Genomic DNA, 20530 nt, shown 5'->3' with positions numbered 1-20530 from the left:
TCCTGCCTTGGTTAATTTGGCTACTTCCAGGAAGTGTAAAACTTTTCACATCAATGCAAGAGGGGGTTCCACTTACCGGCCACTACCGGTAAGTTTCTCTGGGATCATCATGGGCGCGCATGTACCTGATGTATGTATGCACCTGTCGCTGCGAGATTTGGCTTCTGCGCATAGGCAGCAAGCGAAATCTCACGTGAGTATGCTCTTGTGCATGAGATTTCACTGATTTTTGATGATTTCTTTGCCTCCGCGCATGTGCAGAAGCGAAAAAAGGCCAAAAATTGCCGAAATCTCATGCATGCGAGTCTCTTTATGTGAAATTTCGCTTGTTCCACATGCGCAGAAGCCAAATCTCATGCAAGGGCATGGGGGCGTGTGTCAGGGATGTGGAGATGCATGCACATTACCATTTTTGCCACCGGAACGGCGATCCCAACCATTCCGGGAGCGGCCCATCACTGATTGGGCCTAACAGGAACAAAGTGAAGGAGACCATCTTACAGCAATATAATGGAACAAAATATACATTGACGGAATGCTCATAAGTAGCTCAGGAAAGAATCTGAGAATTGTGGGTTTAACTAACTGACCTAGATAATAAATCTTTACAACTAGAGAAAAGAGTTCTGAGGAAATGGCGGTACGAATTAAAATGGTTCCCACAACATCTGTATGTTCTGGTTAGAAAAGCCATCTTTCAGAAAGAAGCAATTGTTGAGGAGAATTATTTGAGGATTATTTAGCTACCTCTAGACAGAAGATGAAAGTAAAAACTGGTTAGAAAACAGCCCGGGAAAGGAGAAGTTCATATGAAAGAGGAACATAAGAAGACTAAATTAGAAGGTCAGTCAATGCTATTAAAAGAATAGCAAAAACCCACGAGGGGGATATAAGTAGGAACAGAGGTTTATGTAGGCAATACGTTTGGTCACAGAGCTAAAACCTGCCCAAAAGTGACCCAGAAAATGTTACTGTTTGTTAATCTCCAAAATTCATCTCAATTGAACAAAAACAACAACCTCCAAACAAACAAAGGCAGTGGAAGAAATATGCTTGTTTTAATGATGCAGCTGGTCTTAACTAGTGTTAAAAGCAATACAAATAAATAATTAAATAGACTAAAACACCGATGCTCACCTTTATTTTGTTAGAGATTCTCCAAAAATAGGCATGCAAGAGTTAGAACAGTTTTCAGAAGACACTGTCGGAAAAGACTCAATTAGCGAAATATATTAATGGAGGATTTTAGCCCATCTATCTTGCGAGGTAACGGTGGGCACCAATATCTCAGTATGTCATCCAGAGGTGGGTTCCTACTGGTTCTAACTGGTTCTTTAGAACCGTTAGTAGTTCGACAATGACGTCACAGAGCTGGTTTTGTCGATGTCTCTGTGGGTGCCGCCATTTTGGATTTTGCTTCTGCACATGAGCAGCAGCTGTTTTTTATTGCTGTGGGCGCGTGAATGGCGCAACCCTGAGCAAACTAGCAGCAAAACGATGCAGAACCCACCTCTGATGTCACTGAAGGGGATTAGAGGCCTAGCAGATATGGTTAACAAAGCCAAAGGAAAGGAATTAGGAGGGAATAATCCTGAATTCCAAGAAGTGAGATTGAGCGAGGAAGGGAAAAGAGTAAATAGTAACCAGAGGTTAAGGTACATATGAAATGGGTCTAGTGTAGAAGCAGACAGCACATCACCATTTGGGAGAAAGGACTGTTGTGGCAGACTGAAGTTAGTTTGCAAACCATTATAATTTGTTCAAGGGAGAAAGCTGAAGAAAAGAAAGATTTGGAGTTGAAATGAGGACACAGCTTTGGGAATGAGAGAAGAACCACAAAGGAGACAAAAACGAAGAATACAACAAAGAGCATTTGAGACTCGAGTAAATCTCCAGGCCTTTATTTATAGAGGAATTTAAGCTCTGGCCTTGAGAAAGAAAAGGAGGAAGAGGAAACAATCCTCAATTTTTGGGAAAGGAGAAAGTGTGTGAGATCTGGGCCAGCTTTGCATTGAACTTGTTGTCCTTAAAAAAAGGGGCACTGAAGGGGTTGAACACGCTTTTTAGATTTTGTTAATATAAATATAACAGGGGCCGCTTTCTGCTGCACGAATCCCAGCGACCAGTTAGATCCCACAGAGTGGGCCTTCTCCGGGTCCCGTCAACTAAACAATGTTATTTGGCGGGACCCAGGGGAAGAACTTTCTCTGCGGCGGCCCCGGCTCTCTGGAACCAACTCCCCCCAGAGATTAGAATTGCCCCCACCCTCCTTGCCTTTCATAAGCTTCTTAAAACCACCGCTGCCGCCAGGCATGGGGGAACTGAGATATTCTTTCCCCCTAGGCCTTTACAATTTTATGCATGGTATGTTTGTATGTATGTATGGTTTTATAATAAGGGTTTTTTAGTTGTTTTAGTATTGGATTGTTACATGCTGTTTTTATTATTGTTGTTAGCCGCCCCGAGTCTGCGGAGAGGGGCGGCATACAAATCCAATAAATAAATAAATAAATTTAAAAAAATCTAGAACTGGGGTGTCAAACACAAGGCCCGTGATGTGGTTGGATCGAGCCCGCAGGGCTATCCTGGAAAACTGGCTCGGTCTATACAATGAGAAGAGAAAATATCAGGTCATTGTGGCTTTGGCCTGGTCTACCCAATGCGAAGAGGAAACATCAGGCCAGTGTGGCTTCGGCCTGGTCTACCCAATGTGAAGAGGAAATATTGGGCCAGTGTGGCTTCGGCCTGGTCTACCCAATGTGAAGAGGAAATATTGGGCCAGCGTGGTTTCGGCCTAGTCTACCCAATGTGAAGAGGAAATATTGGGCCAGCGTGGCTTCGGCCTAGTTTACCCAATGTGAAGAGGAAATATTGGGCCAGCATGGCTTCGGCCTAGTCTACCCAATGTGAAGAGGAAATATTGGGCCAGCATGGCTTCGGCCTAGTCTACCCAATGTGAAGAGGAAATATTGGGCCAGCGTGGCTTCAGCCTAGTCTACCCAATGTGAAGAGGAAATATTGGGCCAGCGTGGCTTCGGCCTAGTCTACCCAATGTGAAGAGGAAATATTGGGCCAGTGTGGCTTCGGCCTGGTCTACCTAATGCGAAGAGGAAACATCAGGCCAGCGTGGCTTCAGCCTGGTCTACCCAATGTGAAGAGGAAATATTGGGCCAGCGTGGCTTCGGCCTAGTCTACCCAATGTGAAGAGGAAATATTGGGCCAGCGTGGCTTCGGCCTGGTCTTCCCAATGCAATGAGGTGGAGGATGGCACACTGGTAGTGCATGGCACGGCTTCGGCCTGGTCTACCCAGTGTGATTGTTAATTTTCTGAAGGGGCCACATGAGAAATTGGAACTGTGGTGGAGGCAGGGGCGGATTGCCATTATCCACTACTGGGTGGAGGGATGAACCAATAGGGTTGTGAAGCAACTGAGGGACAGTGTAACTTGCCAGGGGCAAAGGACTACAGGTTTTGGTTGGTGGGCCAGATGTTCAGCGAAGACAAAGATGATGGAATTCAAATATTCCAGAAGAGCATTTTTCCTACAATTCTAGTCTCCCTAACATACAGGCAAGTCCGCTACTTAGGAGGGGTTGCTTACTGACTGTTCAAAGTTATGATCCTCAAAAGCTCTTTACAACCTGGTTCCAAAGTTATGGCACCCCCTTGTGGTCACACAACTGCATTTTCATTACTTGGCAATTGACCAGCATTGACTGCCATTTGCAGCATCCTTTGGTCGTGTGACCATGATTTATGACATTTTACCCACCCTCCCCCATTTCCCCCTCCTGGAAACTTGTGTTTATTTCTGGTTTTCAGAATTTTTTTTTAAAGCCCAATAGTGAACAATGGGTTCATGTATGGACTACAGTGTTGGTTTTACCACTGCTGCAAAAAAAGTCGTAAAATCGGGTCTGGCCAAGTGACAATGTGCTTTATGACCATTGTGTCTGTAATTGGCAGGCTCCATCATGGTCCTAACTCATTGGTTGCCGATCAATTTCTGGTCACAATTCAAAGTGTTGGTTATGACCTATAAAGCCCTTCATGGCATCGGACCAGAATATCTTCGAGACCGCCCTCTGCTGCACGAATCCCAGCGACCGATTAGGTCCCACAGAGTGGGCCTTCTCCGGGTCCCGTCAACTAAACAATGTCAGTTGGCGGGCCCCAGGGGAAGAGCCTTCTCTGTGGTGGCCCCGACTCTCTGGAACCAGCTCCCCCCAGAGATTAGAACTGCCCCTACCCTCCTTGCCTTTCGCAAACTCCTTAAAACCCACCTTTGTCGTCAGGCATGGAGGAATTGTGATATCTCCCCCGGGCCTTTATAATTTATGTATGGTATGTTTGTAGGTATTTCTGCTTAAAAATGGTTCTTTTTAAACTATTTTAAATTTTAAATTGTAAATTATTAGATTTGTCAGGAACTGTTTTTATTGTCTTGTGAGCCGCCCCGAGTCTACGGAGAGGGGCGGCATACAAATATTATTAATTAATTAATTAATTAATTAATTAATAAACAAACTCAAATCACTACCTGTAGATGTGAGTTCAGGAGAGAAAGGAAGATGAATGAGGGTGTTAACAGATAAGACACCGTAAAAAATAGGATTCTATGGATGTGTATATAGGTACTGTAGTGTCAACAAAGAGGCAACAACCATTACAATCTCCAGAACATTTAAAAATTTATTAAAAACTACTAAAATTAACTAAGCTCAACTGTCTTCAATGGGGATTTTAACACTCTGACGACGTAAGTAGAGGACTAATGAAAGCTTAGTTAATTTTAGTAGTTTTTAATACATTTTTAAACGTTCCAGATATTGTAATGGCTGTTTTCTCTTCATTTATAAATACACCCGGAACTCGCATTTTTAGGACAATTCCTGATACTGCAGCGTTTGTCTAATGATGAATTTATGTCGGTATTTCTCAGCTATTTCTCAGAGATATGGATATAGAACACAACAGCCTGGGGAATTCTGGGAGTTGAAGTCCACACATGTTAAAGTAGCCAAAATTGAGAAACACTGAGTGTGTCAATTTAAGGCCTCTGTCCAGATACTGTTATGTCAAATACCCTTGTAAGCAGAGAATAACTGTAAACATATCTTTCTCTATCTTTGGCGTAGCTCTTTTATATTCAGTTAATTGCAAGTTTGGTTCAGTTTCGAAGGATATCACTTATCTGGGAACACTCTTCCCTCCCCAGACAAAGCTGATTTCTAGAAACAAAACCTTCAGGTCTATAATGCCTGCAATGCATAATAAAACAAAGTCTGGTCATTTGTTTTGGTTGCTATCTTCCAAAGTCTTCCCTCTTTGCAAAAGGAATTGTTTGCAGAGTCCTGGCTAGTCAGTGAATTAGCAAAGTTCTGCTGCGATCTTTTTTATATAGAGGAACAAAACCAGACAATTAACAACAATAGACGACAGTGCAAGAGGAGAAGGTCATATACATACAGACAGACAGACATACTTACACACATATATACAGCATATATACTTAAAAGATTAAATACCTTCATTTTCTATTGTGTCAACTACATTGTTGACAAGCTGTATGACAGTCACAATGGAAGCTTGCGGGAGGAGGAAAGCAGAAATAAAGGAAGGACAGTCTCAAGTTAGTATGTATTTATGTCACACAGAGGTTATCAATGACACAATCTCAGATTAGCGGTGAGAGCACCTACGGGAGGGTAGACGGTTACAAATGAATTATGCAATGATTTGAGAACATGTCAACATTTCGTGATTCCAGATTTACAGGTCTTCCCTACCCCCCCACAACAGGGCAGCAAATGGGAAGGGGGGGGGGGGAGAACACTCAAAAACATAATGAGATGAATACCACCACTATTGGGTTCCTACCGGTACGGGTCACACTGAAGTTCCGGTAGGGAAAATGGAGCTGCGCACACATGTGTCAAGTGATATTTTACTTCTGCGCATGTGTAAGAAGCAAAATCTCATGAAAGGATGTTGCGTGGGTGAAATTTTTGCGATTTTTTGCTTCTGCTCATGCGCAGAAGCAGAAATCTTGCACGGACGTGTGTCCCCCTCCCAGGATTTTGCTTCCTGCGCATGTGCAGAAGCAAACTCTCACTCCGACATGTGCGGGTGCGTGCCAGGATCGTGAAGCTCCGGTAATGCAGTGGTAGCACACTGATAGCAGGGGTAAATAGAATCCATCCTTGACTACTACCAGTTCAGAAATTCAACCTGGAAGATTCAATGAATCTGAAGACATCCCCGAGTTCAGTGATGGCGAACCTTTTTTCCCTTGGGTACCAAAAGCACGTGTACACACACTATCACACCCTCACAAGTGCCCACACCCATAATTCAATGCTTGGGGAGGGCAAAAACTGCCTCCCCTGGAGGCCCTCTCTAGGCCAGAAACAGCCCATTTCCTTCTGGTGGGCCTGGTAGGCCCGTTTTTCATTGTTCCCAGGCTCCAGCTGTCATGCTGGAAATTGCCAGCCTCAGAGACATTCAGTAACTAAAGAGTTAACATGTGTGCCTTTGTTATTAATCACTCCCATATTTACGTCATATCCCACATATCACTTCCGCCCGCATGAGATCTCTTCTCCTCCGTCCTCGTTCCTGTCCAGACGCCATGCTTTGAGCTGTTTATATTCTTTTGTCTATCATGACAATGTTTGTTTTCTGTTTTATAAATAAAGAAATGCTTGTTTTGATAAGTACTGCTTGGATCTCTTAACTCCGTCGACCTCTGTGGTTATCAGAAGTTCAAACGGGCTTCTGTAATCCTCAACACCAGCAACGTCCCTGGAGCCTGAGGAGGACAAAGATGCCCTCCCACATCACCCCGGAGGCCCTCCGGAAGCTGAAAATGCCCTCCTCTATGGGAGCCGAAAATCAGTTGGGCGGTGCACACATACGTGCTGGAGCTGAGCTAGGGCGACAGCTCGCGTGCCGACAGATATGGCTCCGCATGCCACTTGTGCCATAGACTCGCCATCACTGCCCTAGTTGGAGAATGAAACATCACCAAGGAAACTACTGAGCTCAGAGAGCACCAAAGATTCCATAATTCGATGAATCTAGCCGACATTCATCTTTAAATGGAAACTGCTTAAAAAAACACCCCCAACCCCGAGATTAAGTGCTACCTTTGAAGTGCCTCTTATCTTCGAGGCAGGCAGAATGATTCTTGGTGGTTAAAAAAAAAGTCTGTGGCCAAGTTCCCACCCAACCCAATTAGGATTACTTACTTCTAAATGAAGACAAAGCCTTGCTTGGGAAACATTTAAAGACAGGTAGAAGGGTAGATTAAACATCGGTCATTAAATAGCTTCGGTTTAAAGGCTACTTATTCCCTTAATTATTTTAAACATCCCTTTAAGCCAGAGACGGCCACTAATTCGATACTGGGTTTATCAGCGGTGTCAAGAGGGAGAATTTCACATTAGCAGCAATCACAATACAGCTAGTAGGCTAATGTTAGAATTAGATTTCCTTGTAGACAGCTGATAATTGGATGAGCATTTATTCCATTGTTCACCCAACAGATTTCGTTATCAAGTGTATTATTATTATTATTTATTAGATTTGTATGCCGCCCCTCTCCACAGACTCGGGGCGGCTCCCAACAATAATAGCTTGTTCAAGCTAATTGTAGCTTGAACCTCTAACCCAAAAGCAACAATGATTGGAATAAAGCTTTTTAAAAAAATAATATAGGATGTGGGCAAGAAGGGAGAGAAATCTATGTCTGAAGCGGTTGAGGAGAGCACAATTTTTTCTTCTATCCTGGCCACTTTTTTTTACAGAGGCACGATTCAGAGTGTTTTAATAAACTGCATCCGTGTTTGATTTGGTGGTTGCATTGCCTCAGATAGAAAGTCCCTACAGAGAGTGTTGAGGACAGCCGAGAAGATTACATGAAGCTCTCTTCCTGTCTTTCAGGATACTGCTTACAAGTGCTATGTGCTTAAAGCTCAAAGCATGGTTAGAGACCCCCATACACCCACTTCACGGTCTGTTTCTGTTGCTCCCTCTTGTGTCCAACTCTAGGAGTGGTGTTTGTCTGTTTCTTAACTGAGGGAGCTAACGTTGTCCAAAAACACTTCTGAGGTCATGTGGCCTGCATAACTATACGCCAAAGGTGCATGGAATGCTGTTACCTCCCTACTGAAGTGGTACCTATTTATCTACTCGCATTTGCTTTCAAACTGCTAGATGGGCAGGAGCCAGGGAAAGGAAGAGAAGGTCACTAGTGTTGGGCGAACCCAACAAAGTTCGGGTTTGGTGAGTTCGGCTGAACTTTGCCGTGAAGTTCGGGTGAGTTCGCTGAACCCGAACAGCAGTAGCACTGCTGTGATGTCCTTTTCCATAAAAATAATCCTTTTGCTTCCTTTTATTTTTACGGAAAAGGATGCCGCAGCGGCACTGCAAGCAAAAGGAGGTGGGGAATCCCACAATGGGATTCTGGGGGCAGGGCTTTGACGTCACGGAGACTCCTTCCTCCCCGTTTCAGCCGGCCAGGAAGTAGTCTCCGTGATGTCAAAGTCCTGACCCCGGAATCCCATCGTGGGATTCCCCACTTTCCTCCTGGGCGGAGGCGCTTTGCAGTGTTCGAGCGAATGGCAAACACTGAACCCGAACTTTTAAAAAAGTTCGGGTTCGGTGTTCAGCACAAACCCGAACTTTGCAAGTTCAGTTCGCCCAACACTAAAGGTCACCCCATTGCACAGAGCTTAGATCTTGAACCTGGGCTGTCAGCTTTCTATCTGACAAGCTCAGCATCATTAACCACTGAGACATTGCTCCCCTTTATCATTAAAATAGGAACGGGAGTACATACGATGCAATGCTTGTTCAAGGAACAATTGGATCGGATCATCTGACTTTTGAAATCATCTGTTTATCAGTGAAACGAGGCAAGTTTGCCTTTCAACCTTGCCCCAATAACTACGATCTCAGGAGGCATCTCCTGTTCCTCACAAAACTCTCTACAGAGATGACCATGAATTGCATATTTATTTCGTTCCATAGCTTTGGAAAAGCCAATGGGAAGTGCTTCAAAGCACTTACTTTCAAAACATTTATCACAAATTCTTCTGAGCCATAAAGAGTCCCAGTGGGTCTTCGAAAATTGGAGGACAACACTTTCCTTTGAAGTATTTCCAACTCCCCAGGAAAAAAAAGAAGACAGACATGAAAAAAAGAGGGGAAGAAATTTGTTGCCAATGGAAAAGATTTTGAGAGGAGGGCATGGTTGATGGATGGCGACTGACAGAATGAGGAAAGAAAACAGTGGAGAAACCCAAGAGGCTCTAAACCATAATAACCAGGAAATAGGATCTGAGAAGGTATTGGCAGAAGGACGGGATAGAAACAGACAAAATGAAAGATGGACTAGTGTGCTTAGAACATTGGCATGAGAGAATATTTGGGGAAAATATTCTTCCCATATACTCCAAAAAATATTACCATATTTTTGGAATACAGTGTTCCCTCAATTTCCATGGGGGATGCGTTCCGAGACCGCCCGCGAAAGTTGAATTTCCGCGAAGTAGAGATGTGGAAGTAAATACACCATTTTTGGCTATGGACAGTATCACAAGCCATCCCTTACCACTTTAAACCCCTAAATTACCATTTCCCATTCCCTTAACAACCATTTACTCACCATTATTACTGGGACTCACCATTGAATAAGACACTTAGTGATCCTGATATTTATAAACATAATTATTTATTAACACTAATTATTTTTTTTGTTATTTATTTGCAAAAAATATTAGTTTGGTGATGACATATGACGTCATTGGGTGGGAAAAACCGTGGTATAGGGAAAAAACCGTAAAGTATTTTTTAATTAATATTTTTTGAAAAAACGTGGTATAGGCTATTCGCGAAGTTCGAACCCGCGAAAATCGAGGGAACACTGTATATATGATGCACCTTTTTCCCTCCTAAAAAGAGGGTGGAAATGTCGGTGCGTCTTATGCACCGAATACAGCCCCTTCTGAAAAACTAGAAAGTCCAGTTGCCTCTTGAAAAAAGCACCTTTGGGACAACCATGACCTAGGCCAGTGTTTCCCAACCTTGGCAATTTGAAGATATTTGGACTTCAACTCCCAGAATTCCCCAGCCAGCGTTCGCTGGCTGGGGAATTCTGGGAGTTGAAGTCCAAATATCTTCAAGTTGCCAAGGTTGGGAAACACTGGCCTAGAAGACTGAGAATCTCCATAGACATTTAGTGATGTAAAAAGAAGTAACTTTGTCTTGGCATTGAAGGCAAAAGAAGAAGAGGACAGCAAAGGAAGAGATGGTTAAATAGTGTGACTGACACAACGTACATGAATTTGGGTAAATGCTAGGAGACAGTGGGGATTGGTAAGTTCTGGTCAATGGGATTGTGATGAGTTAGACACGATTTAGCGATTGAACAACGATGGCATTGAATTTTTCCAACACATAATGATTGGGACGACTACGTAAGACCCTAGATACCATATTTTGGGAGTAATAGAAGCAACTTTTTATCCCTAAGAGAGGCTGAAAATTTGGGTGCGTCTTATACTCCAAATGTAGCTTTTTTTTTTAAAAAAAAAAGTCCTCCCCCCCCCCCAGCCCTAACGAGGTGGTAATGATTTCCCCAGTTTGCAGGCTTGTTTTGCTACTCCCTCCAAAAAAGGTTTTTTCATACCGAATGAATGAAGTGCTAACAATCTTCTTGGCTTGCAGGATTTTTTTCATCGCTACTCCGAAGAAGTTTTTTTCCAGCCCTAAGTCTTGGAAGACTTCTTTTGCTACTCCCCCAGAAGAAGATTTTTTTACACCCTAATCAGGAGATTAAATTATGTACTGAAGCTGACCAGATTAATGACACTAGCCAGATGAATATCAAGTAGGTAGATCCCCCCCCCTCATTTTCCTTCCCCAAAACTAAGTTGCGCCTTATGCTCCAAAAAATACAGAAGATGCCGTCCAACATGCCTCCAAGCAGAGGAGCAAATAAATTATCTCTAGCATACTCCTACTGACATCTCCAGTCATGATACGCTACGCATGCCAACATCTAAATTTCCAAATCTCACGTATGAAGTCTCACGTATTATTTGGTTGAAGCTATCGACAATTTGCAACACTCGTGACAGTTGAGCAAACTTGGAGTGAAGTATCTCAAGATGTCTCAAGAGTTAACTAAAGCTCAATTAACTTGGTTTAATATAACGATCTCTCAAATTTTTCAGTTAGGGTAGATGGGTTGATGCCCAAGAAATGATGATTCTGTAAGGCCTCTTACTTCCTGTTCACAAATCCCTCCGTGGAAGTTATCCCTTATTTGGAAAAGGTTATTTTGCCAATACTATATTAAGTTGTGTTTGGAAGAGGAAATACCTACCACATCATTGTCTGTATCATAGCAACGGCATGATTTATTCTCCGTTCAATGATCTTGTGCAGCTTTGGAGAATAGAAACATCGACGCTACAGAGTTTTCGATTCTTTTCCTAGAAATTTGATCTGCAGTGTCAAATGCTTTATTGCTCTGTAGGTGGGAATAGTCTTTCCATACCAGCACAAAGCTGATTACAGGTAGTCCTCAACTTACAACAATTCATTTAGCGACTGTTCAAAGTTACGACGGCACTGGAAAACGGTCATTTTTCACACAACCAGTGCAGAAATCAAAAGGTTACGTGAGCAAAATTCAGATGTTTGGCAACCGGTTCATATTTTATGATCGCTGCTGTATCCCAGGGTCATGTTGATATCCTTCTCACAAGCAAAGTCAATGGGGAAAGCCAACTGAATTGCTAATGTAACGATTCACTTAGCAGCTAGAGGCAAGGGAGGTCGTAAAATGGATCAAAACTCACTTCAGAAATGCCTCGCTTAGCTACAGAAACTTTGGGCTCAGCTGTGTCGTACGTCGAGGACTACTTGCAACAGTTAAGAGCTGGCTTCCACATTCTGATTACTGTATTTTTCAAAGCGTAAGATGCACCTTTTTAGCCCCCAAAAGAAGATGAAACTTGTCCAGTCAGTGAAGCAGTGGAAGTGATGTGTCGGTGCTTGGAGGCTGTTGGGGTCTGGATGGGTGTCAACAGACTCAAACTCAACCCTGATAAGACGGAGTGGCTGTGGGTTTTGCCTCCCAAGGACAATTCTATTTATCTGTCCATCACCCTGGGGGTTGGGAGTCATTGACCCCCCTCAGAGAGGGTCTGCAACTTGGGCGTCCTCCTCGATCCACAGCTCACATTAGAGAAACAATCTTTCAGCTGTGGCGAGGGGGACGTTTGCCCAGGTTCGCCTGGTGCACCAGTTGCGGCCCTATTTGGACCGGGAGTCACTGCTCACAGTCACTCATGCCCTCATCACCTCGAGGCTCGACTACTGTAACGCTCTCTACATGGGGCTACCTTTGAAAAGTGTTCGGAAACTTCAGATCGTGCAGAATGCAGCTGCGAGAGCATTCATGGGCTTCCCCAAATATGCCCATGTTACACCAACACTCTGCAGATTATCTCAGGGACCGCTTTCTGCTGCACAAATCCCAGTGACCAGTTAGGTCCCACAGAGTGGGCCTTCTCCGGGTCCCGTCAACTAAACAATGTCGTTTGGTGGGACCCAGGGTAAGAGCCTTCTCTGTGGCGGCCCCGGCCCTTTGGAATCAACTCCCCCCAGAGATTAGAATTGCCCCCACCCTCCTCGCCTTTTGTAAACTTCTTAAAACTCACCTTTGCCATCAGGCATGGGGGAACTGAGATATTCTTTCCCCCCAGGTCTTTACAATTTACACATGGTATGTCTGTCTGTATGTTTGGTTTTTATAATAAGGTTTTTTAAAAGTTATTTTAGTATTGGATTGGATTGTTACATGCTGTTTTTATCATTGTTGTTAGACGCCCCGAGTCTATGGAGAGGGGCGGCATACAAATCCAATTAAATAAATAAATAAATAAATAAATAAATGAAAACTTGGGTGCATCTTATACGCCAAATGTAGCCCCACCTAGCTATCCCTACCCTTTGGCCTCTGCCTCCCAGAAATGTACCTCCTTGCAGCAAACAGAAAAGAGCCTGTTAAGCCAAGCAACTCATTATCAGCTTCCCAACCCTTAGCTGATTTGAGGCTACAGACAAGGCCGGTCATGTACCAAGGGAAATTAAAGCTGCAAGGAAGCAAATTGCTGGGAGGGAGAGGCAGATTTCCTCCCTCCCTTGTTTTCCTCCCCTAAAACTAAGGTGCGTCTTACGCTCCGGTGCATCTTATACTCTGAAAAATACGGTGCCTGTAAAAATTAATTGGGTAGCGTCAATATTATGTAGTAATCACACCATGCTGTTGAACATTTCACCAAGGAGAGAAAAGATTTGCTAGAGTCCTAGTTCCCAAGACCTCTTCGGTGGTCCTTTGATAACATCAAAAAAAATTTCAAGCAAATGGGAGGATAAAAACTGTTTACATTCTTACCATTGTCATCACCGGAATCCGACTGGTAGGAGTTGAGGGACTGAACTTCTGAATTGCTGCCTTTATTGCTTCCCGACAAACAGGTGACTTCTTCCATATCGTCAAGTTCTTTGCCTGGAAAAGAAGAGAGAACGGGTAGTGTGGCTAGACAGACCTGGGTTTTAGAGCACATGATATCCAACAAGACTTCTTGCTTCAGAAATGGCTCATCACATTATAGGTCGGTGACGGCAAACCTTTTTCCCCCCTGGTGCCAAAAGAGTGTGTGTGCATGCTATCGCACATGCACGAGTGCCCACACCCATAATTCAATGCCTGGGGAGGGCAAAAACAGCCCCCTGGAAGCTCTATGGAGGGTGGAAATGGACTGTTTCCCAACTTCTGGTGGGCCCAGTAAGCTTGCGTTTTGCCCTCCCTAGGCTCCAAAGGGTTTCCTGGAGCCAGGGAAGGATAAAAACGCCCTATTAAGGCTCTCTGGAAGCCAAAAACGTCCTCCCAGAGACTCTGTGCAAGCCAAAATCAGCTGGCCAGCACACGCGTGCACGTTGGAACTGAGCTAGGGCAATGGCTTGCATGGCAGCAGATATGACTCCACGTGCCACCTGTGGCACCCATGTCATAGGTTCGCCATCACTGTTATAGGTAATTCTCAACTTACCGCCAATGAGCAAGCCAGGCTCACTTAACCATGTTACTAACTTAACAACTGCAATAATTCACTTAATAAGCATAGCAAGAAGGGTTGCAAAATGGGCGGGGGCGGATTCTGCTTATCATCACTACTAGTGCACTTTTCGCGGAGCTCTGGGACCTCAGCCCCCGGGCGCGAGTGAAATTTTACTTCTGCACATGCACAAGGAGCAAAATCTCACAAGGGGATGTGCACACTCACAGGATTTTGGTGGGTTTTTTGCTTCCACGCATTGCTGAAATCTCACGTGCCTGCGCGTCCTCTTGCAAGATTTTCTTCCTGTGCACTCGTAGAAGCAAAATCTCGCTTGAGCGTACACGTTCGCCCACTGGTCACTCAGAGCTGGGCACGCAGCTCCATTTTCGCTATTGGAATGCCATTCCCTCCTCCCCGTCCAGGTAGGAATCCAATAATGGGTGTTCTGCCGGGCTCTATGGCATGAGTCTCCCGAAAATTCAAGGGCACAAATTTCAGATACACACACACTTGAAAGTTCAAAAACAATGTTCTTTATCACAAAAATTCAAAAGAAACAAGGCACCCTTTTTGTATTGCAAAGAGCACTCGTCCCAAAACAACCTGGTAGTCTGTACAATCCCCTTAATCAGTCCTTAAGTACTTAGCTAGCAGCTGTGAAGGAACATCACAGCCCTCCTTCTTCCACGAAGTGAGACCCCCACACTTTGCTCTGCTTTGGTTTCAAAGTCATGAAAAATCAACAAACAAAGTCTGGAAACAGCAAGGCACGGTCCTGAAGAAACAACGATCAGATAATCTTCTACAACGGCCAAGCCAGCACGCTGCTATTTATATCAGCAGCTGGAGCCCCACCCAAACACAGGTGGCCTCTCTTATCTCCTGTAATATTTCTTCAATTGGTCTCTTCGATGCATAATTCTGCTCATACGTGGGTCTAACACTTCCTCATCCGAATCGACCGAAGATAATGGAAATTGGCTTCCTGGGCTGTGTGCCAAGCCCCCTTCTTCCAAGTCTCCCCCACCTTCTTCTTCATCCGAGAAAACTGCACTACCTGCCTCTGTCGGCAATAAAACAGGCCTTTGACATGTTGATGTTTCCCCTGCATCCACCTCCACATTCCTTGGGGCAGGAGCTGGGCCAGAGCCAACCACAACACTGGGCAGGGGTGAAATTAAAGATTTCCCTATTTTATACTGTGGGTGTGGCTTGGCGGGCATGGCAAGGGAAAGATACTGCAAAATCCCCATTCCCTCCCCACTCCGGGGCCAGCCAGAGGTGGCGTTTGCCGATTCTCCGAACTACTCAAAATTTCCACTACTGGTTCTCCAGAACTTGTCAGAACCTGCGGAATTTCACCCCTGAAAATGGGAACACAACTCACTTAACCTATGTCTCATTTAGCAACAGAAATTGTGGTGGTAGGTCTAGAACTGCCTTTCCTTCCCCCTCTCTTCATTTCTGAGCATTGACTTCTTCTAAGAGGTCTTGTAAGCATAAGCTTTAAATTTTGCTCCCGGTATTGTAAAAAAAATTCTGCCAGATTCCTATAAAAGACAATTTCCCTTGTCAATAGTGTTGGGCGAACCAAACTTGCAAAGTTTGGGCTCGTGCCGAACTTTGCAGTGTTCAGCATGCTGAACCCGAACCCGAACTTTAAAAAAAGTTTAGGTTTGGCCAAACACCGCCGCCTGGGAGGAGAGTGGGAAATCCCACGAAGGGATTCCGGGGGCAGGGCTTTGACATCACGGAGACTACTTCCTGGACAGCTGAAACGGGGAGGAAGGAGTCTCTGTGACATCAAAGCCCCATCCCCGGAATCCCTTCGTGGGATTTCCCGCCTCCTTTTGCTTGCAGCACCGCTGTGGCATCCTTTTCTGTAAAAATAAAAGGAAGCAAAAAGAGGTGGGGAATTCCCCACCTCCTTGTTTATTTTTACAGAAAAGGATGTCGCAGCTGCTTGCTGCAAGCAAAAATTCGGGTTCGGCGAACTCATCCGAACTTCACGGCAAAGTTTGTGTGAATTCGCCGAGCCCGAACTTCGTTGGGTTCGCCCAACATTACTTGTCAATTTATCCAATTGAAGGCAGTTTTTCCAATATGGCATATCCCAGGTGTCTTCAGACTTTAGGTCCCAGAATGCCAGCTGGAGAAATCTGAAAGTTGATTTATGTATCATTGGAAGATATTCTTGGGGGAACTGAAACATCTCCCCCTGCCTATGTAGTTTTTGTGCATGATATGACTGCATGTATGTTTTTTATATTGGGGTTCCTTGCTTTTAGATTTTTAAATGTACAATTGTTATTTTAGATTCTAATTATTAGATTTGTCATTATATATTGTTTTTTATCACTGTTGTGAGCCGCCCCGAGTCTGCAGAGAGGGGCGGCATACAAATCTAATTAATAATAATAATAATAATAATAATAATAATAATAAAATAAAACATTCCAAATTGCTAATTTTGTCACGATCGAGAACTGTATAATCAGATACAATATAATTACTGAATTAATAACTTTGTGCCTATGCTCGGGTGGTTGTATCTCAGGGCTGTCATATCATTATTCTGTTAATCTGCGGTCGATAGTTTGCTGATTAAATGACTGTTTTTACAGCAGAAGTCGATAACGGTTTGTGTACCAAAGAAGTAGTAGGTTTATTTTGGATGCACTCCACTGCATGACATGTGATATAATGCCCATATATTTAGAGAAGCTTTGGCTGTTGGATTTTAAGCAGGTATATTTCCAAGCTTATCTGAAAATAACTGAGCCTCGGATCTTCTAATCCAGCGGTATCAAACTCAGTTTCATTGAGGGAAGCTTCAGGGTTGTGTTTGATAGCAATAGCATTTATTATTATTATTATTATTATTATTATTATTATTATTATTAATTGGATTTGTATGCCGCCCCTCTCCGCAGACTCGGGGCGGCTAACAACAGTGGTAAAACAACATGAACAATCCAATTAATAAAAACAACTAAAAAACCCTTATTATAAAATTATAAAAAACCAAACATACACACAAACGTACCATGCATAACTTGTAATAGCCTAGGGGGAAAGGATAACTTAACTCCCCCATGCCTGGCGACAAAGGTGGGTCTTAAGTAATTTGCGAAAGACAAGGAGGGTGGGGGCCGTTCTAATCTCTGGGGGGAGTTGGTTCCAGAGGGCCGGGGACGCCACAGAGAAGGCTCTTCCCCTGGGGCCCGCCAAACGACATTGTTTGGTCGACAGGACCCGGAGAAGCCCAACTCTGTGGGGCCTTATCGGCCGTTGGGATTCGTGCGGTAGAAGGCGGTTCTGGATGTATTCTGGCCCAATGCCATGTAGGGCTTTAAAGGTCATTACCAACACTTTGAATTGTGACCGGAAACCGATCGGCAGCCAGTGCCTTATATACCACTTCATAGTGCTTTTATAGCCCTCTCTAAGCGGTTTACAGGGTCAGCATATTACCCCCAACAACCTGAGTCCTCATTTTAACCATCTTGGAAGGATGGAAGGATGAGTCAACCTTGAGCTGGTGGCGAGATTTGAACTGCTGAACTACATCTAGCATGGCCAGGTAGGGGTGCCAGCTTGATGTCACCCATGTCAGGGGCACTTGTGGTGGCCTGAGCACTCTGCCAGCAAAAACAGACTCGCGACCTCCATTTTTGGCTGCAACAGCCTCCTGCGACCATCTGTCAGCAAAAATGGAGCTTGTGAGGGCCACCCGCAGTTCTCCTGAGCTCCGTTTTCATTGCCAGAGGCACCAAGAGTCAGTCCTTCACTGTTTCCAGGGCAGCCTCATGAACCAGATCTAAGTACCCTGTGGGCCGGCTCTGGCCCATGGGCTTGAGTTTGACACCCCTGTTCTAATCTATGGTAACTTGTACTTTAGGAGAAACCTTCCCATCCTACCACCTCTCACAATGCTAGACAACACGGTATCAACAGTAGAGACCTTCAAATTTCTAGGTTCCATCATATCTCAAGACCTAAAATGTACCACTGTATATACATCCTAAGATAAAATAGAGGAAATAGTATAAGGGCAGACTAGAGGGACCATGAGGTCTTTTTCTGCCGTCAGACTTCTATGTTTCTATGTTTGTAAAAAGAAAAGAAAAAGTGTTCTATTCTATTCTATTCTAAGCAGGTCAGTTAAAGCCCTTACACCAGTCATGAAAGAAAAGATTGTCATAAGGCCAAAATGGAAATGAGGAAAGGAATGTGAATTTTTTTTAAAAAAAAATCTAGAAAGTTGAAGGCACGTTACTTACTTTCACAGCCATTTTCCCAAGTCTTCCTGATGGAGTCGCAATCGGAACGGCAAGGAGACACAGTGGGCAGATTGGGAGCCACACTGCACACTACAACACCCCTTCTCGCTGTCAGGATCCGGGGAGATTCCGGGTGGAAGGTTGTCATCTCTTGATGTTCCGTCCCGTGTCCGTCAACTATCTTGTCCAAATTGTTCCTAGACTCACTCTGGAAGCAAGGGGTGTAAGCCATTGGCCTCACTGGGACCTGAGGAGGTCCTACTTCTTGATAGATATTGCGGCTGTCACCGCTAGTCCTCATGTTCTTGAACTGGATGCCGTTGCTCTTGTGGAGTAGGGCAGCGGTGGCCGGGTCTTGGACTAAAGTAATGTTGTTCCGAGAATAATTCTTGCGGAAAACTTTCTTGCGGAAAACAATGAAGAGGACCACCAACAAAAAGATGATGAAAAGAACAACAGCGATGCCTATCAATTCTTCTTTGCCCACGTAAGAGTGGCCGGCTTGGATATTAGGAACCACCACGGGTCGTAGCCCGCAATGCTGGCCCACGAATCCAGGAGTGCAGTTACACAGGAAGGACCCGAACACATTGACGCAAGAGCCCCCGTTCTCACATTCCTCTCTTTCACACTCGTTGATGTCTTCATCGCACCTGCAAGAAAGAAAATTTAAGCGGAGGAGAGATTCCAGCAGTTTACATGCCTTTCTTTCTTTTTTCTTTCTTTCCTTCATTCTCTCTCTTTCTTTTTTCTTTCTTTCTTTCTCTCTCTTTCTTTTTTCTTTCTTTCTCTTTCTTTTCTTTCTTTCTTTTCTCTTTCTTTCTTTTCTCTTTCTTTCTTCTTTCCTTCTTTCTTTCCCTCTCTTTCTTTCTTTCCTCTCTTTCTTTCTTTTTTCTTTCCTTCTTTGTCTCTCTTTCTTTTTTCTCTTTCTTTCTTTCCTCTCTTTCTTTCTTTCTTTGTCTCTCTTTCTTTTTTCTCTTTCTTTCTTTCTTTTCTTTCTTTCTTTCATCTTTCTTTCTTTTTTTCTCTTTCTTTCTTTCTCTCTCTCTCTTTCTTTCCTTCCTTCTTTCTTCATACATACATACATACATGCATACATACATACATACCCTGTTTCCCCCAAAATAAGACAGCATCTTATATTACTTTTTGCTCCCAAAGATCTGCTACGTCTTATTTTCAGGGGATGTCTTATTTTTTTTTCAATGAAGAAAAAATGCAGCTTAGAGGGAACAGCGTCGCTGATGCATATTCTATACCATATGCATCTTTCTGATCTCTCGGCCTTGGGAATCTTTTAAGGGAGATCGGACTGGCATTTGTCCGAAATGGTGTCGGGACTCCCGCTTGAGCGGTGTGTGTGTGTGTGGTGGTGGGTTGGACTAGATGACCTACAAGGTCCCTTCCAACTCTATCTGATCTTCCATCTTCGGAGGCCATTGCAGGTGTGCGGGCCTCCGGTAGATGAGCATGTGCCCATCAGCACAAGATTTGGCTTCTGCGTATGCGAGATTTTGGCAATTTTCATGGATATTTTTGCTTCCACACATGCGCAGAAACAAAAAATAGCCAAAAATCACTGAAATCTCGCTCAGTTGAGCATCCTCACACAAGATTGCCCTTGCTGCACATGTACAGAAGCTAATTTCATGCGGGGGTGCATATGCGCACGTCGGGGACGCACAGCTGCATGTGCTTCCTGGAGTTTCCTACCGGGACTGAACACCGGATTGCGCAACCAGCAGCCCATCACCGACCATAACTTTGTATCATCAATGCAATTACTTCTCCAAAATTATTTTTTCTCGCGACGTTGTGCTGCAGATTAGTGATGCTAAGTCCAAAGCCCTTCGAGGAGCCCTTGTAAACTTATTGAGGTCTTCTCCAGGATGGCTCTACTTACGTCACTCCAGTTAATCCACTCTTGCAGGTGCAAATGAAGGCGCTGCCGATGGGATCGCAGGATCCTCCGTTGTGGCAAGGGTTCGGAAAGCAGGCGGTGATCTCCGATTCACAGTTCCGCCCAGTGAACTGAGAAAGGCAACTGCACTGGTAGCCTAAGTCAGGGGGAAAGGAGAGAAGGAGAACGGGAAGGGTAAATTATAAAT

The 20530-nt window shown here is 44.2% G+C and overlaps 1 protein-coding gene across 3 annotated transcripts in view; it reads right to left on the bottom strand.

Moving 5' to 3' along the window:
* Window positions 1-20530, bottom strand: part of FAT3 (FAT atypical cadherin 3) — a 699023-nt gene that overhangs the window by 8096 nt on the left and 670397 nt on the right. For 2 of the 3 annotated variants that reach the window (XM_070749626.1, XM_070749624.1), the window contains 4 exons: window positions 20326-20479; window positions 18423-19075; window positions 13473-13586; window positions 5530-5589 (listed from right to left, as the gene is read on the bottom strand). In XM_070749626.1, the coding sequence (XP_070605727.1) occupies window positions 5530-5589; window positions 13473-13586; window positions 18423-19075; window positions 20326-20479 (981 nt within the window). The remainder of the gene's footprint in view (window positions 1-5529; window positions 5590-13472; window positions 13587-18422; window positions 19076-20325; window positions 20480-20530) is intronic. The other variant, XM_070749625.1, reaches the window with a different exon arrangement.

Source organism: Erythrolamprus reginae, chromosome 4 (assembly GCF_031021105.1).
Source record: "Erythrolamprus reginae isolate rEryReg1 chromosome 4, rEryReg1.hap1, whole genome shotgun sequence".
Taxonomy (NCBI): Eukaryota; Metazoa; Chordata; class Lepidosauria; order Squamata; family Dipsadidae; genus Erythrolamprus; species Erythrolamprus reginae.
This window is presented reverse-complemented; position numbering and strand designations above follow the sequence as displayed.